Here is a 19,338-nt window from a genome sequence, read left to right as displayed (position 1 = left end):
CAGAGCTTGATCTAGACTTGGCTTTTCTTACCTGTGACCACACTGGGTTTCTCTGGTCTTGTCCCCAGCTGTCCAGAGGGCACAGGGAGGAGTTCCGTGAGGTAGACGGAGAAATGGGGGTCCTCTCAGTCATTGCCTCTGGGCTTACTCCTCTACCAAAGGCCCTGTGTAGAGGCTCCCTCTTCTGTGTTTCCTTCAGTCTAGGGCCCCTTAAATGTCATGTCCTCTGGGATACTTGCCTCACCCCATTCACACCACCAGCACCTTTGGGGCTGTAGTGTATGGGGGCTGGAGCTTCCTGAAGCCTCAGGACCCCTGCGCCCACCATGCCCCTTACCTGTCAGCCTCATTGATGAACCTGACCCTACTAAGGTACCCAACTTCATTCCTGGTGAAGGTTGAGGGGTTCCTCTGTGGGCTTTGTTTTTCCTTCAAGTCACTATGTCTGCACTCTCTGTCACCCCTGCCCCCTGTAAATGATCCTGGAGAGTTGGGGGGGGGGGTGGATGAGGGGAAGGGCTGGCCTCTGGCAGCCCCACAACCCCAGGCCACTGGCCAGAGCCACCATGGCCATGTCATTAGGGGGAGCAGCCACTAGATGGTAGCCTTGTGCTGTCTGGCCTCTGCCCCACTGGCCTGCTGGGCCCTGGTGTGGCCTGGGCTCAGCCACTTGTACAGGTGGGGAAATAGGTCTATTTGGGAGCCCTGTTTTCCATGCCTACTCCTGAGCCTCACCTTGTTCCCATGTCCACTGTGGGATGGGCTAAGCCTGCTGCCCATTTGGGATCCATCAGCCTCCCGGGCCTGTCCCTCTCAGCCCCACTGACCCTCCTCACCAGTGCTGAGCCTGGGTCCCTGCCTGTTGCCATCTCTGCCAGTCAGTTCATCATCCCCCTCTCCATCTCCGGTCCCCTGAGCTGATCCCCAGTTGGCTTCCTTGGGCATCTCTGTCTGCACCTCCAACTCTTCACATTTCTAGTTCCCTTTCCCCTCAACCTGCAGGAAGTTTTCTCTCCATGACTGCTTCCTGCCCACCCCCACCACCATTCTTTGAGAGGGTCCTGCACTGAAGGGTCAGTAGACCCTCCAGGGAAGGTTGAAGACATGAGGCCAGAGTCCCCTGGAGTCCCCAGATGTCACACCCCCTGCCTCCTGGGCTCTGGCTCTTCCCTCCCTATCTGCCCCCACCCCTCTCCACACCTCTGTCTTTCTCCACTTCTAAGCCCTTGCCTGCCTCCCTGTTTGTGTCTCTATATCTGCATAGCCTCCCACTTGGTCTCCCTTCGTTTCAGTCTGTCTCTGCTCTCCATCCCTCTCCCTGTCTGAACCACTGGGACATGCTTTTAACAGGTGTACAGAAACCATTCGGGTCCCCCCACCCTGTGATCTGTGCCCCTCTCCCACAGCTCTGAGCGATTTCTTGAGCTTCAAAAGGCACATTAATTACTCTAATGAGGTCAGGAGAGACCCCACGCCTGCCATCCGGAGCCGAGAACACACTACACGCCCTCCAGCCCGGCTGCCTCCTGTCCACCCCGTGGGGCTGGGAGGGGTGCCCCTTGCTTCCAGGCCCCAGCACCTGTCAGTGCCTGTCAGCCTCACCGCGCACCCCCTGCATTAGTTAGTGTGGAGTAATTGGCAGCCCCCTCCAAGGTTAATGCAATATTAGCAGGAAGTTCTCAGTGTCTAAAAGCTGGAAGAGGGGCCTGTCAGCACAAGATGAAAGGCCTGGGTCTGGTGGCTTGAGGGCCCATGTGTGTGCATGCATTTGAGCACGGAGGGGCTTCTAGCACTTTCTTCCACCTCCCACACTCCCATGCAGGCACAGGACACATAGCACATGACACAGACTATCACACATACAGGACGGACTCAGGACACACACGCTGACATACCGCCTCCCACAGACCCCAAGTCTGTGCCAGATTGGGGAGTGCAGCCCCATAGCCTAGCCCCCTGGAGGCCCCTCTCAGTACCTGCACCACCTCCCCGCCATGCTGAATATGCAGCAATCCTGTCCCCTCAGCTGTGGGCAGGTTGGAACCTCCAGCTCCTGGCTGACCACTATGTGGCTTCTCCATCTTGGGAATGTGGACAGGAGGGAGCTGGACACCTTGGGCTCATTAAAGGGCGGCTGGTGGCCGGCCGGTGGCTGGCAGTAGTCAGGTTGTCTTGCAGGAGGTGGGAGTTCTTCTGCTGGCTCTGATGTGGGCTCCCTAGGACATGGCCTCAGCAGCCAGTAGGGCCACATTCCTCTCACCTGGTGTTAGCAAGTGATGCTGCTGTGCGCTCCTGGGGTTCCCAGGACAGAAGTCCTCTCCGATCCCCCATCCTCTCTGGTGGCTCATCTCATCCTCTCTGGAGGAGTCCGAGCCGCCATACATCCCCCGCTACCCCCTCCAATGATGTCCTGTCTCGGGCAGGTGTGGCTGTGCAAGGACTCCCAGAGCTGTGCTACCCGACACAGCAGTCACGTGACTGTTTACATTTGCACTCAAAGTGAAATTAAAAGCCCTGCTCCTGGTCGCTCCGGCCACATTCCATGTGCACAATAGCCAGTGGGAGCTTGGGACACTTACATGACGGCAAAGATCTGGAATGTTTCGGTCCTCCAGAGAAGTCTAGCCCCAGACTGGCGGGTGGTCTCCATGGAGTACTGCTCTCTGTCCGGGCCTGGGGCTGGGAGGGTCGGAGGGAAGGAGGGAAGGGAAGGGGGGAAAGGGAACTGGCAGGGGCGTGGGGCCCATTCAGTTTCTGGACTTTGCAGTTGCAGGAATCTTAGGTTTGGGCTGTTTCAAGGGCCTGTTTGGACACAAGGGTGGGAAGTTTCATTTATCAGCAAGACAAAGGGATACATTTTTTCAGTGACAGAAACCAACAGCTCCCCCAGCCTTGAGGAATTCTTGACCCCTCCACTCCAGGTGTGGGCCCTGCCCTGACTAGGGTCAGTGGAATGCCCAGCCTGCAGAGGCCCCCCACCCTTCTCTGCCGGAAATCTGCCTGGCTCAGCTGGGGCACCTGAAATCCAATGGAGCCAGAGCAGGCTGTGGATTTGATCCAATATATTCTGTAATGAGAAGTTTATCCCCACATATGTTCACTCTTCACGGTGCTGTGGCCTTTGGAAGCTGAGGGTGCTGGACACAGATCCCCACCCTGGGGACTTGTCCTGTGTATTAGATGGCAGGTAATGGGTTATGGGTGCTGGGTAGCAGGTCAACGGTCAGTGTACTGGACTGGGGTTAGTGGGTGGCTGGTGCTGGGTCAGGGGTGAGTGGGTACTGGGTACTAAGCCAGGGGTGCTGAGCACAGGCTAGGGACTAGATCTGGGACTGGTTGGATCAAGGTCCTTCCTGAGTCTGGGGCATGCCCTTGAGCCCGAGTGCAGACCCAGGTGGATGGGGATAAACTCTCATCAGAAACCCTGTCTTGAGCCTAGGGCTGACAGAGGACCCTGGATGACCCCTGACGCCAACTGAGTATTAAACCCAAGACTTAAACCCTGAAGAGCCTGAAGTCCATCTCTTGACTCCAGTGGAAGCTTACTCCAGAATGACCCCTGGTCCCAGCTGATGCCCTGCCTGCTGAGGCTGGAGGCCTTGACAGTCCCCAGCCCTGGGAGGGGACAGGGCCTCTTAGGTGCCCATAGCTGGCCCAGGCTGGGCAGGGGTCCCCATGGGCATCTGGTCAGCTGTTCCTGTGTCTCCACCCCTGCCTTGCCTGAGGGCCAGGCCTCAGAGCTGCCCAGCCCTCCCCTCTCTGGGCCCTCCCAAGTGAAGAGAGATCGAATGGGGGACACATGCTTTTGTTCCTGTCCGTGCTCTAGCTCTGACCTTGAGAGAGACAAGAACAGAAGGAAAACGGAGCTTCAGCTGAAATGTACTCGGCGGTGGCAGTGGTAGCTCTCGCAGAGGTGGCTTGTGCCTTGCCTTGGTGGTCCCTGCATGCTAATAAGCCAACACATGGCTGGCCTTTTTGGAGTAGGTCCCCTCTGCCCCAGGTGCCCTGCCCACTTTCCTGCACAGGTCCAATCCTGCTGGGTTTGACGGGAAGCCCCACTGCTCCTGTGAGGTTCAATAAAGTAGGAGAGTTCTCTTCCAACAGCATAGAAGGCTTCTGGAAGGATCCCCTTTGCCAAGCAGGCCAGTGGGCTAGGCCAGGCATGCTGGGGCTCTGGGCACGTGACAGCACTTTCTGTGCTTGGGTTCAGCCAGCAAGCCTCTGTTTAGGAAGTGGTTGTCCTGCTCCCCAAAGAGCCAGCTAACCAGCTGGGCTGAGCCCTTGATCCAGGGGTGTCCAGAGAGTTTGTCTGAAGGCCCTGCCAGGTGCCTTGGGCCAGTTCTGGGCCTCTGGGCTTGCCCCAGCCACTACTTGTAGGCAGGTTCCTGCCTCTTCCTCAGAGTCATTGGGCCAGCCTTGGGATGGGCAACTTCAGTCCGGTCAGAGGACAGGACCTACAAGCCAGAACAGACTGGGCTGATTTCCCTAGAGGTCAGAGGACTGAGAAGCTTATCCTGTGGGGGGTAAGGGCACAGGGTGGGACAGGCCTTGAAGGAGGAACAGAATTTTAATGAGAAGCATAGGGGAGGGACACCAGGTACAGCAAGCCAAGGGGGGAAGTGGAGTTAGGAGAAGCTCAAGGGCCATATGACATGCCCACAACATGGTGGAGGTGTGTGTCTGGGGTGGGTCTTGGTCACAGGTTAGTTTGCCCATTTCTGGCCTCTCATGGACCTTAGGAGGAGCTTCGACTATCCACCTCGAGGGGAGCTTCCAGTGCAAGTGCTCTGGGCTCCAGACCCTGCAGCGGGCCTTGGCCAGGGAAACCAGCCCAGCGAAGTGGAACCTGGCTGGGCACCGCCAGGATTTTCCAGCTAGTACTTGGTGACAGCTTACCTCCATGAGCTCAGTCTGATGGGGGGTTGTGGCATGAATAAAGACAACTAGGGGTCAGTCCCCCGGGAATGCTCACTCTGAGTGCACTCCAGGCCCTCTGCCTGAACGCCCTTCCCATTCTCCCCTTGCCAGACGTCCCCTACATGTTGACTTACCTGCTGAAGGTATCAAGGTGGGGACTCCTGTTCCATTTCCCAGATGAGAAAACGGAGATCAGGAGGGGCGTGACTGTTCTGGGAGCTCCCAGAGGAGCAGTAATGGACTTCAGTCAGCCCAACTACAAGTCTCCACCAGGTGGGACCGGAGAGGCGAAGTTGGCTTGGCATGGTTTAGGATTTGGGATCTGGGCATGGAGTTGGCTCAGCCTGGTTCAGGATTTGGGTTTAAATGCCAGGTGGGATGGGGGTGAGTCATCTCTGACTCCTGCTCCTGGAACTGCCAGGCTCTGCAGATGGGCTTGGTGGCCTGAATGGAGGTGACAGAGATGAACTCAGGGAACCTCCGTCAGGACCATGTGATAATGATGGGATTGCAGGGGCAGGACCCTGGGGGTCCAGGAAGCCTGATGTGGACCGGACCGGGAGCTTTGGCTGGGGCAGGGGGCGCGGTTGAAGCAGCAGCCCCCGCCCACCCCCGCTTGGCCGGGGCACGGCAGGAGGGGGCGCCCGCGGCCCTCCCGGCGCTCGGGAGGGACAAAGGCCGGAGCCCCGGCCCCTCTTCAGCGGGTGCCGTGGCGGCCCGCGCTTCAAGAGTCCGTGCGGCTGGGCCGGCGCCCGGGGTGACCCCGGCGCCCAGCCCGTCGCCGCCTGACTTTTCGGCGCCTGAGGTCGCGCGCCCGGGAGGGGGCGGCCAGGGATCTCCAAGCGTTGGCGCTCCCTCCTCCCACCCGCCTTGCTCCCGCCTGCTCGGTGGTGGCGGCGGAGGAGGAGGTGGAGACGACTGGCAGGCGGCGGCCAGGCGAGCGCGGCGGCCGGACCCGGGCCATGGCGCCCGCGCAGCGCCCACTGCTGCCAGTGCTACTGCTGCTGCTCCTGCCACCGCCGTCGCCGCCCTTAGCGCGCGCGGAGGACGCCGCCCGAGCCAACTCGGACCGCTACGCTGTCTACTGGAACCGCAGCAACCCCAGGTGAGCACGGGTGGGGACGGGGCGCCGAGGGAACCTGGATGTCCCCCTCCTGGCCCGGCCTCCCCGCCCTGAGCTCCTGGCATCCTCCAAGCGCGCTGCTTCCGGAGTGGGGGTGCCGGGTCCCGCAGGAGCCCCCAGGGAGTCCTGGCCCCACTGGAGTTTGGGGGACTCTCACTGCTCGTGCATTCTCCTTCCTGGGTGCCCCACTGCCATGCGGTCTTGGGGGACTTGTGCCCACATGCCCCAGAGCGCCGCCATCCTCAGGAGTTTGGGGATCCCCTCTGGCACCCTCAGAAGCTGTGCAGCCCTAAGTTCCCTTCCAGACCTGGGGGATCCCATTATCGGGCCTCTCCAGGGAACCTCCTTTTAGAGTTGGTAGGGATCCCTGGGGACCTTGGCACTGAGCTGTGCCTGGAGATGGGGGACTGTGCCCCCTATCCCCAGGGTCCACAGGCATGTCCTGCCAGCAGGTCCCCAGAATAACTTGAGGAAGTTGGAATATCCCTCCCCACTGACCCGCCTTCCACTTTCCCTCCAGGAGGTTTCTGTGTGGTGCTTTGTAGGAACGGGGAGCTGAGGTACCTGGGGAACTAGGGGTCGGTCCCCAGTCTTGACTTGGTGGTACCCTCACTCATCCTAGCTCTGATGGGGAAACTGAGGGGCAGAAGGGATGAGCAACTGGCTCAAGGTCATGGCAAGGGAACAGAGCTGGGCTAGGGACCCAGGTGGCCTCGTGCCCAGCCTGCCTATGTGCCAGCGCCTGCCTGCCTGCACAACCTCCTCAGTGCTGGGTGCTCAGTACAATTTGGGGGGCAGCAAAAGCCCCCGTTAGACGAAGTGAGAAAAGTTTGCTGGGGACGGACCACATCCTGGACATCAGCAGAAGCCTCCGGGCCGTCCCTGGGTCTTGAAGGCCAGAGCGGGCTGGGCGTCCCGTGGGAGATAGGGCTCTGAGGTCCTGTGGCTTTGTTGTCAGCACCAGCACACAGGGTCACAGCTCTGCTGTGGAGGCCGGGCTGCACATGGGGTCTGGGGCAGCCGGCCTCCAGCTCCTGGCACCTCTGCCACTGATCACTTTCTCTTTTTTTCTAAGCCCTGCCGAGTGCCCTTCTGAGTCTGCTGTTCCCCCACTGTCTTCTGCTGTCCTCAGTCCTTGGGCCAAAAGTTGTATAAACGGTGGTCTTTGAGGCAGTCTCTGGGACAAGGGTGGCCAGGATCCGCCATGGGGGCAGGGAGCCCGCCCAGACACTCCTCTCAGTTACCCAGCTGCTTGCTGGACCCCGGGGCCCAGGACTGAGACCCCATGCCAAGGAAGGCCACCTTGGAGCTGGTCCCCTCGCCGCTAGCCCTGCTGGTCACATATGGGTTTGATTAAGGCTCTTCCCTGCAGCTGGCTGAGCGGGGAGCCCAGCGGGCAGTGCTTCCCAGCCCAAGTTTTTGGTTTCAGCTCCAAAATTCCTGTCCCTGTCATGGCCTGTCCTTTGTTCTAGCAAATGCCAAACAAATGTGGAACTGGGATGGAAGGGGGTCTTTGGGACAGCCCTCTGCCCCACCTGCCACAGGGCTGTGTTGCTGGCAGGATCCCGCCAGGGAAAGGGGGCGTCCAGTCTTGGCTGTGCTGCCTGCCACACAGCCACCTCCTGTTGCTGGCCTGCTCTGACCCGCTGCTTGAGGGACAGCCTTACCAGTGTGGCGCAGACCCTGGCCCACGCACCTTTCTCACCTACCCCTCCTCCTCCTGCCCAGGGCATCCCAGGTCGGGGGGTGACTCCCCTGAAATCTTGTCATGAGGGTGGGGTCAACTGGGTGCAGGCTGTATTCATTGCTGATGTCGGGGGGCTCTGCCAAAGGGGGCCTTGATACCTGGGCATCCTTTGGGAGGTTTAGTGTCCAGGGGTGGCCGAACTAGAACCTGTGCCCAGTGGTGAGGTGTCTCAGGCATAGGTGGAAGGGTGGTGTTCAGCCTCAGGGTTCGAGGGCAACCAGTCCAGGGACTACGGCCTGGGGAGAGGCACAGGGTCAGGGAGCAGGCCTGAGACGTGAGGTAGTCCCAGGGACGGAGATGAGAGACAGGCTAGCTTGGGGAGAGACAACCGTGGGGCCAAATCAGAGAGATCAGTGGTGGTGGCAGGCTGAGGAAGCCCAGAAATGAGGGGCGATTGCTGAGCCCGAGTGGCACACACGGAGTCTCTGTGAGGAAGGGGACTCAGTGAGGGCCGGGCAGCTGGAGTGGAGGACAGACAGGGAGAAGAGAAGAGAGGAGCTCAGGGGGCGGCTGTGCTCAGAGGGGGACCAACAGGCCCCCTTGCGTGGCTGGGCCTTGTGCTTACCTGCATTGAGGTAGTATGTGGCTGTTTCCAAATTATGTCCTCCCGCTGTGCCGATCATTTCCTGTGGCCTGTGGACTTCGTTGAAGAGGCAGCCCCACACCCACTGCCACACTGTCATAGGGAGGCGCCCTGTTGCCAGTGCAGCCACCCTCCCGGGCACCCCCATCAGCTGCTCTCCATCCCCGGGCTGTCCACGGGGCACCACTGGGCCAGATCCCTGGGCCAGCTGCCCTCACCTGGCCTGGCTGCTAGCCAAGCGTGGGGCTGCACACGCACTTGTGCTCACGGGGGCTGCGGGGTGCGTCTGTGTGTGTGTCGGTGCGTGTCCTTGTCCCTGACATGCGGGGGTCCTGGGGACCTTGGGAGGTGCATGTCTGTGTGTATGGTGCATACGCTGGTTTGTGTGGCAGAGTGACACATATGCCTATGTATGCACGGCACCCCTGGCATGTTTACACGTGTCCTTGGGATTATGCCTGGAGTACACACATGTGGAGAGTGTAACACATATGCAGGAGCATGTTTGTGTGTGGGATGTGTGTGGTGTCTGGGGATACGTGTGTGTACCTGCACCTGCATATTTGTGCATGGGGAGAATATGTGTGTCCCTGGGGGGGTACACATGTGTGTCTTTAGCATGTCTGTGGAGAATACTTGTGTCTGCATGTGCAGCCTGGCTTGGCTGTCCCAGGGCCTCACTGATGGTGACACATAATCTACCCTCCCTGTTCGCCCTTTGCCCCCTCCGTGGGCCAGGTAGGTCCCTGCTGGGAGATGTGTCCAGATCCCTGGGCCGAGTGCTGCCTGTTCTGCGGAGTGAGCCCTGTGCGGGGTGCCTGCCAGCCCTCAGACTCCCCACCCAACCAGAACACTGCAGTCAAAGTGGACCCAGCTGTGCTGACCTGGATGGGGGCTCTAGGCTTGGCGTCTACCCCCAGCAGGCATCTCGGGCTCTAGCTACCCTCCCCTGGCCCTCCGTCGGCCTGATTGCCCATGGGGTGGGCGGTGGCCATGTTTCCTCTCAGATGACCGGGCAGGAAAATTGGGATTTGGGGAGGATGTTCCTGTGGTGTAGGTGTGCGGCCTCTGTTCCTGTCCCCATCCCTGCCAGCCTTGCCTGGGCCTTTGAAGGGTGGCAGCTTTGAAGGGGTAATGCTATGTTTTGTCACATGAGGCTTTTTGTTTTGTCTGAAAGAAGCTCTTCCACTCGACTTGTAGGGCTTAGAGAGTGAGACCTGGTGGCTCTGGGGACTTGGAGCAAGAAAATGAGGTGCCCTGGCTGGTGTGGCTCAGTGGGTTGAGCACCAGCCTGCCGAGGGAAAGATCGCTGGTTCGATTCCCAATCAAGGCACATGCCTAGATTGCGGGCCAGGTCCCTGGTTGGGAGTGTGCAAGAGGCAACCAGTCAACATTTCGCTCACACATTGATGCTTCTCTCCCCTCCCTTTCACCTTCCCCTCCCCTCTCTCTAAAAATAAAAATAAATAAAATCTTTAAAAACCAGCAAAAGAAGGTGGGGCCCGGGAGGTCATGGCAGGGTCTGGACTTGGAATTGTGGGTCCTGGAACCCTGGGTGTGATCTCAGGTGAGCGGCCTGGTTGTTCTAAACCCATGTTTTTCTGTGAAGTGCAGGCTGGCAGGCTGTGCCCCTGGGCAGATAGCAGCAGGACTCCCAGGGGCAAAGAGAGCCCCCCCAGAGAGGGGGGGAAATGAGACAGCTCCCATGGGCAAGAGGAGGTTCCTCCAGGCCTTCAAATCCACAGTGACAGCGGCATTCCAGGGTGGGTATGGCAGTGCCGGGTCAGGGGCGGGCATTGCTGAATGGGGCAGTTCCAAGATGTTCCCACCTGCTGGGGACCTGGGTCCCTCCATCTGGATCTGAGCTAGGGTGCATGTGATTCCTGTGGTCTGATGGGCAGGTGGGTCCTCCTGTCCCCAGCCTTGGTCCCTCCCCACCGTAGACCACCCTGGGTGGTCTCAGCAGAGGAGGAAACTGAGGATCCGGGACAGAGGGTCAGGGCCAACAGAAGACCCTGATGGAGTTGGCCTCTACCTGCATGGGAGCTGGGCTGGGGAGGGGGCTGGCATCTCCCACCTTCGGGCCTCCCAGCTGATGTTCTCTCCAGGTTCACAAGTCCCTCAGGGCACGGGCGGAGGTGGCAGTTGTCCTGGGGGCAGCAGCTCCCTTAATGGGGGTGTGGGAGGCAGGGATTTCCTTCCAGTGGCCTTCTGCAGCCCCTGCGCACAGCCAGGCTGGATGGAGGTCCCACCCCCTCAGTCAGGTTTTTTCCGTGACACCCCCTTTCCCCTTCCCTCCGTTTCAGGACATGCCCCATGGTGTCCCTGTGGGATTTTTCTCTTCGGGAAGTGGGTCCAGAGGGAGGGTTGGAATGTGTCTCCCACTCACCAGGTGGGCCCTGTGTGGTGGGGGGAAAAGGGGCCAAGCTCCCTCCATGCTGCTCCATCCTAGGTTGGCATGTGAGCAAAAGAGCTATTGGGGGTTTTGTTTTCATTTCAACCAGACTTTGAACTTCATGGCCAGTCAAACCCCACTGCAGGTGCACCCCACACCTGACCACTGTGGACACTCAGCCCCATTCCTCGGTCTTCCAGTCAACCTGAGGATATTGGCTTTGAGGGCCTCCACTCACCACACAGGCCGAGTTACCCCCTCGCCCAGCCTGCCCAGCCTACCACCCAGCCGTGCAGCCTTCTAACCCACCCACTTTGTGGGTCAGGTGCCCCATCGTGCTTCCAGTGCACAGACCCGAAGCGAGTCAGCGGAGGCTGTGGGGAAGCCAGGCACAACCGGGCGTCGCCCCTCTCCAAGAGGGAACCAGGTGTGGGGCTGGCCAGGGAGTGTCACAGACACCGTGTGCATTCTGGGGACAGAGTAGGGGTGTCCAAGACAGGCCTGTGGACAGTGCATCTGGGCCATGGCTTACCGAGACTAAGGCCCCTCACTGATTCTGATTCTGTGCCCCTTTCCCACCCTGGCACCCAGCATGCCCCTTTTTCCCCCTCTTGCTTTAGCTCTGGGGCCCCTGCATTCAAGGTATCTCCTATACCCACAAGACCATACATGTCCTTTCCAACCCTGCACTACTTTGGGGGCCTAATTTTCCCTGAGGTCCCACCCAGTCCCCCCTTCCTGCTGCCCAGGCCTCAGATGGGGAAATGTCTTCTCAGCCCCTCAAAGCCCTGGGGGTAGGCACTGAGGCCTCAGGGGCCTCTCTCGGGGCAGCAGGGACAAGGGGGCTGTGACCCACTAGGGTGCAGGATGGGTGCCCAGGGCCCTGGCCTGCTGCCCACCCCACCAGTGCCTCACTTTCCAGTCCTGGAAGCCCCCACATCTGTTTTGGGTGAGATTCCCTAATTAGTTGCTTTGCTATTAGCTCCTAATGATGACAATTGGCCAATTGGAGCTAATTAGCCATTTGCTTGGTGATTGCAGGGAGGGGGTGGCTGGCAATGTTGGGGTGGCCGTGAAGGGCAGGTCAGGGATCCCTGATGGGTGAGGGATCACCCAGGGCTGGGAGGACTACCTGGAGGAGCATACTTAGGCACGGCGATCGGGCGATGGAATGGCGGCAGAGGTGTGGCTGGGGGAGGAGGGGGAGGGAACAGAAGGTCTGAAAGCCTGGGGAGCCCACTGTCTGGGAAAGATCCCAAGTCAGCCAGTCACTAACCCCTTAGTGAGAATTCCCATCTCTATCTGCTGCAAAAGGAGAGTATTTGCATATCAGGCTAAGGCCCAATGGAAGAAATGATGGCTTTGTGTTGCTTGCACCAGGGTACCAGGCACTAGGCTCCTTTTGGGGGGTTGGCCTCTCCTCCACACAGGCAGGAGCGGAGGTGCTCATCCTGGCTTGACAGCCAACTTGGCATGGGGAATGCCAACACAGCAAGGCCATTGCTATTTTAGAGCCAGGAAGGGAAAAATGGTCCACTTAAGTAGCCAGAGTTCTGGTAGGGGGTGGGGGGGCTTCTCCTGGGACATGCCTGCCTGGGGTCCTCTCTTTCCTACATGGGGGCCACTGTTTGCTCCCCAAGACTCTATCTAACACCTTGAATCCTTGGCCTTTGTTTGATCAACCAACATGTATTAAGTGCCATTGTATATAGGGCCTGTGTCAGTCACAGGGAAGGGGAAGAGAAGGAGGCCGACCCCCATGGTCAGGAGGGCAGACAGTAGACCACGTGGAGGTAGAACTGATGATATTGTAATAACGTGTATGCTAAGGAGGCAGGGAAAAGCATTCGGGTATAGGGAAGAACATGTGCAAAGGCCCTGGGTGGACAGGGAACAGGAACAGCCAGGAGGCTGGTGTGGCTGGAAGGCAGGCAGAGGGTGATGAGGGTGGGGGTGTCGGGGCCACATGGGGCCTTGTGGGCCTGGGAGGACTGTGGGGTTTGTTTGTTTTTAAGATTTTATTTATTTTTAGAGAGAGGGGAAGGGAGGGAGAAAGAAAGGGAAACACTGATGTGTGGTTGCCTCTCCAGTGCCCCCTACCGGGGACCTGGCCTGCAACCCAGGAATGTACCCTGACTGGGAACTGAACCGGCAACCCTTTGGTTTGCAGGCCCGCACTCAATCCACTGAGCCACACCATCCAGGGCAGGACTGTGGGTTTTATTCTGAGCGGTGGGCAGGGCTTTGCGCCATTGGATCACAGAGTCTGACTGGCATTCAGAAAAGTGAGCGCTGGACTTTGGAAAGCCAGAAGACTAACGGGCCTGGCTTTCCAGAGAGGTGGGGCACAGATGTCCAGCCTCTCAGCCAGCAAAGCGTCCTTGGTCTCTGATGCTTTCCAGAAGGTGAAGAGAGAATGATGGTGGCAGCTGGTGCAGGGGAAGGCAGGTGTAATGGGGCACACAGGCAGAGGTGGCGGGGAAGAAAGGATCATGCCGTGGCCCTACCTTCCTGAGTCCATTGTGGTCTCAAGAAAGCCCTGTAGAGAGCCAGGGTCTCAATGGGGTTTTCAGTGGGGCTGGGAAGGAGCAAGAATGACTTTTCAAAAAGCCTGGAATAGTCTCCACATCCATCAGTCCTAAGGGGCTGGAGGATATGGGCCATCACTGAGACACCCATGCCTGGCCAGTCTTGGGCAGCTTGAGGGATGGACAGAGTGCAAGGCTGACCCTGGTCCCAGCCTGGTCCCAGCCTGGTCCTGAGTCTCATTTCCAGACACATTAATTCTACAAAAAAACCCCTCCTACCTCTTTGGGGGTGGGATGAGCTCCCCATCCCTGGATAAACCCAACAGAATGGGAAAGGGGCTGGGGGAGAATCTGCTTCCTTCTGCTCCCAGAACTGATATTCTGTGTGCCTTGATCTTAGCTACAGATTCAGAATCACTGCTGTAGTGATGGATAGGAAAACAGGCACAAGTGAGCAGGGTCTTCTGCTTGCCTCATTGCCACTTCTGCCGGTCCCAGGAGCCCTGGTGCAGCATCTCTGGGGCCGCAGGGGGCCAGCCTCTGCCATCTGGTAATCCCTCCACCCCCTCAGGTGCGGGCTGTGCCAATTAGTGCTCCCGGCATGAGGACCCTCTGAGCTCCCTCCCACGGGCTGAGGCTGCTGGCAGGGTGGGTACAGCGGCAAGGCTGGGGTCCCAGCAGCCTGTGCTCCTCCTGCCACCCACCCTGGCGCGGTCTCAGTTTCCCTGCCTCTGTACAGGGAGGGAGAAGAATTCAGGGGCAGCACAGCAGAGCCTACTCTGCAAGCCTGGATGCTTAGGCCTTTTATGTGCTAATAAGCCCCTCTGGGGAAGCCCCCCTTGTCCCCCGCTCGGTCCAGGCCGCATTAACAAGACAGGGACCCAGGAGACCATGTCCAGAAGATCTAAAGGCTCCTGGCACTCTAACCCGAGGCGGTGAAGGAAGGGGAGCTGCCAGCTGACCTCCATCCTCCCAAAACAAGGCTGGGTCAGGGCTCCTCCAGGAAGGAGCTCAGCTGCATGAGAGTCTAAAGGAACCTCCCTGGCAAAGGCTGGGAGTCAAGGCTAAGGGGGGAGGGGGATGTCATAGGCAGGGGAATGTGGTGGAGTGACCAAGAGCTTGGGGGGCAGCTGCCAGATTCCCGAGGCTCCCGAGGTAGGACAGCAAGGCGAACTTGCTGGAGTCACACAGGACAGAAGGGGTGGGGCTGCGGTCGAACCCAGGACACTGAGCTAGAACAAGGGGAATGACTGAGGCATTCTGCTTTCGGAGCCTCGTTGCATGCAGGGAAAGGGTAGTAGAGGCAGAACTTGCCTCGGAGGCTGGAACTCCCAGTGTATGTCACCACGCCACCTTGGGCCTTCCTGGCAGGCGGATCTGAGAAGGAAAGCTAAAGAGGCTGTATATGATGGGCAGGATGAGGGACTGTCTGCAGGTGGGGACGCAGAAGTCAAGCCGTAATAACGTTTCCGGAGAAGGACTTCCTGGTGGGGCAACAGCTGGTGTGAAGCCTGTTTGCCTAAGAGGGGCCCAGATGTTGGGCCTGGCGGTAGGGAGGCGCCTCGGAATCATGTGGTACCGGTCGTTTGCATGTTACTCAGAGTACCTGGTGGCAGTCACTCCTTTCTAGCTCCAATCGTGTTGTGGGCCGGAGGCTCAGGTGCTTACCAGCTGACCATTCTGCTGAGCCCGCGTCCTGGGGGTGGTGGTGAGTTCCTGGCACCGGCCCGTGGACTCTCACCCTGGAATCTTTCTTAGCATCCGCCCAGTGGTTTCCTAAAACCGCCCTCCCCCACGTGCTGACCACGCCCCGCACAGGCCCTGCCCCCTCACATTTTCCATCCCTTACCCCGCCCCCGCTCTGGCCCGTCCTCTTAAACGTCTCATCCCTGGACCCGGCTCCCTCCCACACATCTGGCTCCGCCCCCAGTGGGCACTGCTCTGCGCTGACCCCGGGTCCTTCTCCAAGGTTTCATGCGGATGCAGCGGACGACAGTGGGGGTTACACGGTGGAGGTGAGCATCAATGACTACCTGGACATCTACTGCCCACACTACGGGGCGCCTCTGCCGCCGGTCGAGCGCATGGAGCACTACGTGCTATACATGGTCAATGGCGAGGGCCACGCCTCCTGTGATCACCGGCAGCGCGGCTTCAAGCGCTGGGAGTGCAACCAGCCCGCGGCGCCCGGGGGACCGCTCAAGTTCTCCGAGAAATTCCAGCTCTTCACGCCTTTCTCGCTGGGCTTCGAGTTCCGCCCGGGCCACGAGTACTACTACATCTGTGAGTGGGCGGGTGGGGCTGGGAAATGAGGAGGAGGGGTGGGGGGTGGGGTGGGGGGGCGTGGATGCTAGGGCATGGTTCTGTCCAGCACCTTGTCCAGCGCTGGCCTCTGTCCCCAGGTCAGCCTCTTGGGTGTTCTTATTATTCACCCAGAAAGCCGCAGAAACCCCACTGTCAGAGTCCCCATTTTGCAGGTGGGGAAACTGAGGTTCAGAGAGAGGCTGAGGCCACACATATGATCTCAGCTTCAGGATCAGCCACTAGACCTCTTTGCTGGGGGTCCGATGGCCTCACTGTCAGTTAGCCGGCCCGCACTGAGACCAGGGCGGCCTACCCATCCCCCCCCCCCCCCCCCCCCCCCCCGGAGCACTGAGGGAGGAAAATGAGGCATGCCGAGTCTGGTGGCAGAATGGAGCTTGGTCAGAGCCAGTGGAGAGGGCAGAGTCCTTGTTCCGCCCAGCGCCTCCTGGCCTGGGCAGGGGTCTCCTGAGCCCTGTCCCTGCGGGGCTGCCCCACCCCTTGCTGCAGGGAAGGGACCCAGCTCCTCGACATTCTGGCTCCTGCTGTGTCAAATTAAACTCCACAAGGTTTTTAAAAACTTAAAAACTCCATTCCCTCCTTTTCTGCTCTATTTGGATTTTTCCTTTTAATTCAGGGAAGAAGGGGGTGAGGACGGAGGGAGAAGGTGTTTAAATCCTGTAATATAAGAAAAATTATATTTTTTTCTGAGGTGGGAGTTTCATAAAGATAATTATTGTAATTAGTTGTCATATCTCTGTGACAAATGCTATTTTTTTTACATGCTCTTTATTTTCATCTCCCAAAGTGAGGGGCTTCTGGGGGGTGGAGAAGAAGTGGCAGCTAAAGATAGAGGACAGGCCGAGAGGACAGGTGGGGACGGGCCTGGCTGCAGCTCTGTGGCTGCCACGCCTCTGTACACGTGTGCACCATGCCAGCCGCCTCCCTGTGACTCATCCCTGAGCTGTGGCACCGCCCCCACTCCCCTGTCCTGTTGGCCAGGAAGCAAGGAGCAATAACCATGGCATTTTAGGCACGAGGACCCAATATGCTTCTATGTCCACATGACCTCTGCAGTGTGGCTTCCTGCAGGAGAGGTGCAACCTGCCTCCATCCCGGGGTAACTGGCTTCTGTTGTCTCCCAGATGGAAATAATTGTTTCCCAAGTACCTGCTGTGTGCCAGCCGAGACCCAGACAGGGAGTGACTTGCCAACAGGCATCCAGAGAGCGGGGATTTGATGCCATGATGATCATTTGGTTACACGGAGTTTTGAAAATCCATTGAAAATAAACGTATTTTTACCTATCACCTTTGAACCTTGCTCTGTGCTGCTCTGGAGTGAGATGGAGCTAGACGCAGATACCCCCCATTTCTGAGGTTAAGGTTCAGCAAAAGGGAGGGTCAGGGGACAGGTACAGGAGAGGGTTACAGTGCCAGGATGTCTTGGCCACTGAGAGCCCCCCGCCCCACTCACTCACAACTCTTCTCTTCCAGCTGCCACGCCTCCCAATGCTGTGGACAGGCCCTGCCTGCGGCTGAAGGTTTATGTGCGGCCAACCAGTAAGTATCAAGGGAGTCGGGCAGCGTCCAGGCCCCGACCCTTGTGTCCTCATCGAGGACCCACTGAGTGATCAGAAGAGTCAGGGAATGGTCACAGCACAGCTTGGGGAGTCCGAGAACCTCAGCAATGGCAGGCTCACTCTCGAGCCTCAGTTTCCCATCTGCAAATTGGGACTTTTCAGAGCTTCACAAGTGAAGATTGAAGCCTATCACGAGGCCCCTCGCTGAGGCCATAGTCCCTGGGTATGGGCATCAGGGAAGTTTCCCGAGGCAGACCAGAGAGCCTGTGTTCTGAGCTCTTGAAACACCATAGCCACACCCAGAGACAAAGGAGCTTCTGCAGCCTTGAGACTTCACCTAGGTGCCAGGGACACATTAGTTGGGTGCCAGATATTCACCTCAATGTGCACTGGAGGCACAGCCCCCATCAAGGTAGACAGCACCTTGAGACATTGGATGATGTTCAGGCCAGGATAGTGTCTAGGAAGCAGTGAGAAACAGATGGGGGAGGGGTCTGGGCCACCGCTGACCATCCTGTCTCCGTGTCCCCCAGATGAGACCCTGTATGAGGCTCCTGAGCCCATCTTCACCAGCAATAATTCGTGCAGCAACCTGGGCAGCTGCCAGCTCTTCCTCAGCACTGTTCCAGTGCTCTGGACCCTCTTGGGCTCCTAGTCCTGGCCTGCAAGACACCAGCCCCACCTGGACGACCGCATCCAAGACCAAATAGAGACACCTGGCTCTCCCACAACTGGTGCTGCCCCCACCTGCAGAGGCCTGTCCACTGGCCCTAGGACCGACCCCAGGGGCAGGGGGCAGCCAACCGCCCCAGATGCCCGAAGGGCAGTATGTGAGCTCAGCCCCTGGCCAGGCCATCTGATCAGGAGCCCTGGAGAACCTGAGAAACTGCCAGTGGTGTTGGGGGGTTTTTGTTTATTTTTCATGGTTAGATAAGAAAGACTTGAGTTTTTAATTTAATTTATTCCTTGCTGTTGCCAGTGACTTTGGGAAGGAAACAGAATGGATAAGGTGGAGGTCCTTGGCCCCCTGGGGGATGGGAATGGGGATCCCTAGTCCAGTTACTCTTATTTGTTGGGTCCTGGCTGAAGGCCACCACAGACCCCACAGTTACCCCAGGACAGGCCAGTACGAGGCAGAGGGGCAAGGTGAGACCCCTGGACTCTGAGCCCACCCCAGACTCCCATCCCCCCAGTCCCAGCCCCACCCTCTTCATGCCTGGTGATCGTCACCCAGAGTGGAAACCCGTGCTGTTACATCAGAGGCCACTGTGCAGCCCTGGACCCCTTGGAATCACAGTTCTCCACTCTGTCCCACAGCCTCTCACGATCGCCCTGCGTCCGAGAAGACGTTACATTTCTGTAAATAGAGCCAGTGAGTATATACTGTGATTTATTTTTACTGTATTCCTGAGGATGAACTGGACAGGTTTTTGGTTTTTTTTTTTTTTGGTCACACCTTCATGGGGGTCTTTTATTTTGGTGGGGGTGGGGTGGACTTTTTAGAATAGAAGCTGCACTTTGCAATAAGCTTGTCCGTCTGTCAGAGCCCCTCCTCTACTCTATGACTAGTAATGTTTATAAGAAAAAAGAAAACAGGACAAAACAAAATGGGGGGTGGGAGCGTCACCAAAAAAAGGAAGTGGCCTCCTGAAGACACTTTAATGAAGCAAATGGCACATTTATACAGATTTCATATTTCTACCCTCCTTTCCTGATCTGTGTTTTATATACATTATATATAAATATATATGGTGCACAGCTGCCGGGAGACCACCAGGCATGCCAGCTGGGGGGCCTTTTGTAGGGGTTGGCATGGGCGGTGGTGTCGCCACGCCCGGAGCTGGTGATGGTGCCTCCCCCCTTCCCATCACAATCAATGTTGGATTCTGTATTTTTTATAATAAAATGAGCATAAACTTGTAGGGTGTGCATCTGTGTGAGGGACTTGCGACTCTCATTGGAGGAGTGCTTTGAGCTACTAGTTTGGGAGTCAGGTCCCTGCTAGGGCGGGGTGTCCTGGAGGGACATCTGGGGATGGTCATGATTGGTTCTTTAGTTCTGTCCATCTTTTGGGGGCCAGGCTCTGGAATAAACATTTTATGGGGCAGTGTAACCTTCGTTGTCACCCATGGGTCTCGGTTTTCCCCCTTTGAGAAATGGGA

At 58.2% G+C, this 19,338-nt stretch overlaps 1 protein-coding gene across 1 annotated transcript; it reads left to right on the top strand.

Moving 5' to 3' along the window:
* The first annotated feature begins 173 nt into the window (after positions 1 to 173).
* EFNA2 (ephrin A2) lies at positions 174 to 19,081 on the top strand. The gene is made up of 4 exons (XM_024568554.3): positions 174 to 6,022; positions 15,263 to 15,576; positions 17,091 to 17,156; positions 17,710 to 19,081. Exons 1-4 carry the CDS (start codon positions 5,880 to 5,882, stop codon positions 17,829 to 17,831), a joined length of 645 nt encoding a protein of 214 aa, XP_024424322.1. The 5' UTR covers positions 174 to 5,879; the 3' UTR covers positions 17,832 to 19,081.
* Positions 19,082 to 19,338: the final 257 nt, after the last annotated feature.

This window comes from Desmodus rotundus, chromosome 9 (assembly GCF_022682495.2).
Source record: "Desmodus rotundus isolate HL8 chromosome 9, HLdesRot8A.1, whole genome shotgun sequence".
NCBI lineage: Eukaryota > Metazoa > Chordata > Mammalia > Chiroptera > Phyllostomidae > Desmodus > Desmodus rotundus.
Note: the sequence above shows the minus strand (reverse complement) of the source record. Positions and strands in the feature narration are given on the sequence as shown.

Coding starts and splice junctions, on each gene's coding strand:
- EFNA2 (XM_024568554.3), top strand. CDS start 5,880: ATGGCGCCCGCGCAGCGCCCACTGCTGCCAGTGCTACTGCTGCTGCTC. Junction 6,023..15,262: donor TGGAACCGCAGCAACCCCAG/GTGAGCACGGGT, acceptor TCCTTCTCCAAG/GTTTCATGCGGATGCAGCGG. Junction 17,157..17,709: donor GGTTTATGTGCGGCCAACCA/GTAAGTATCAAG, acceptor CGTGTCCCCCAG/ATGAGACCCTGTATGAGGCT.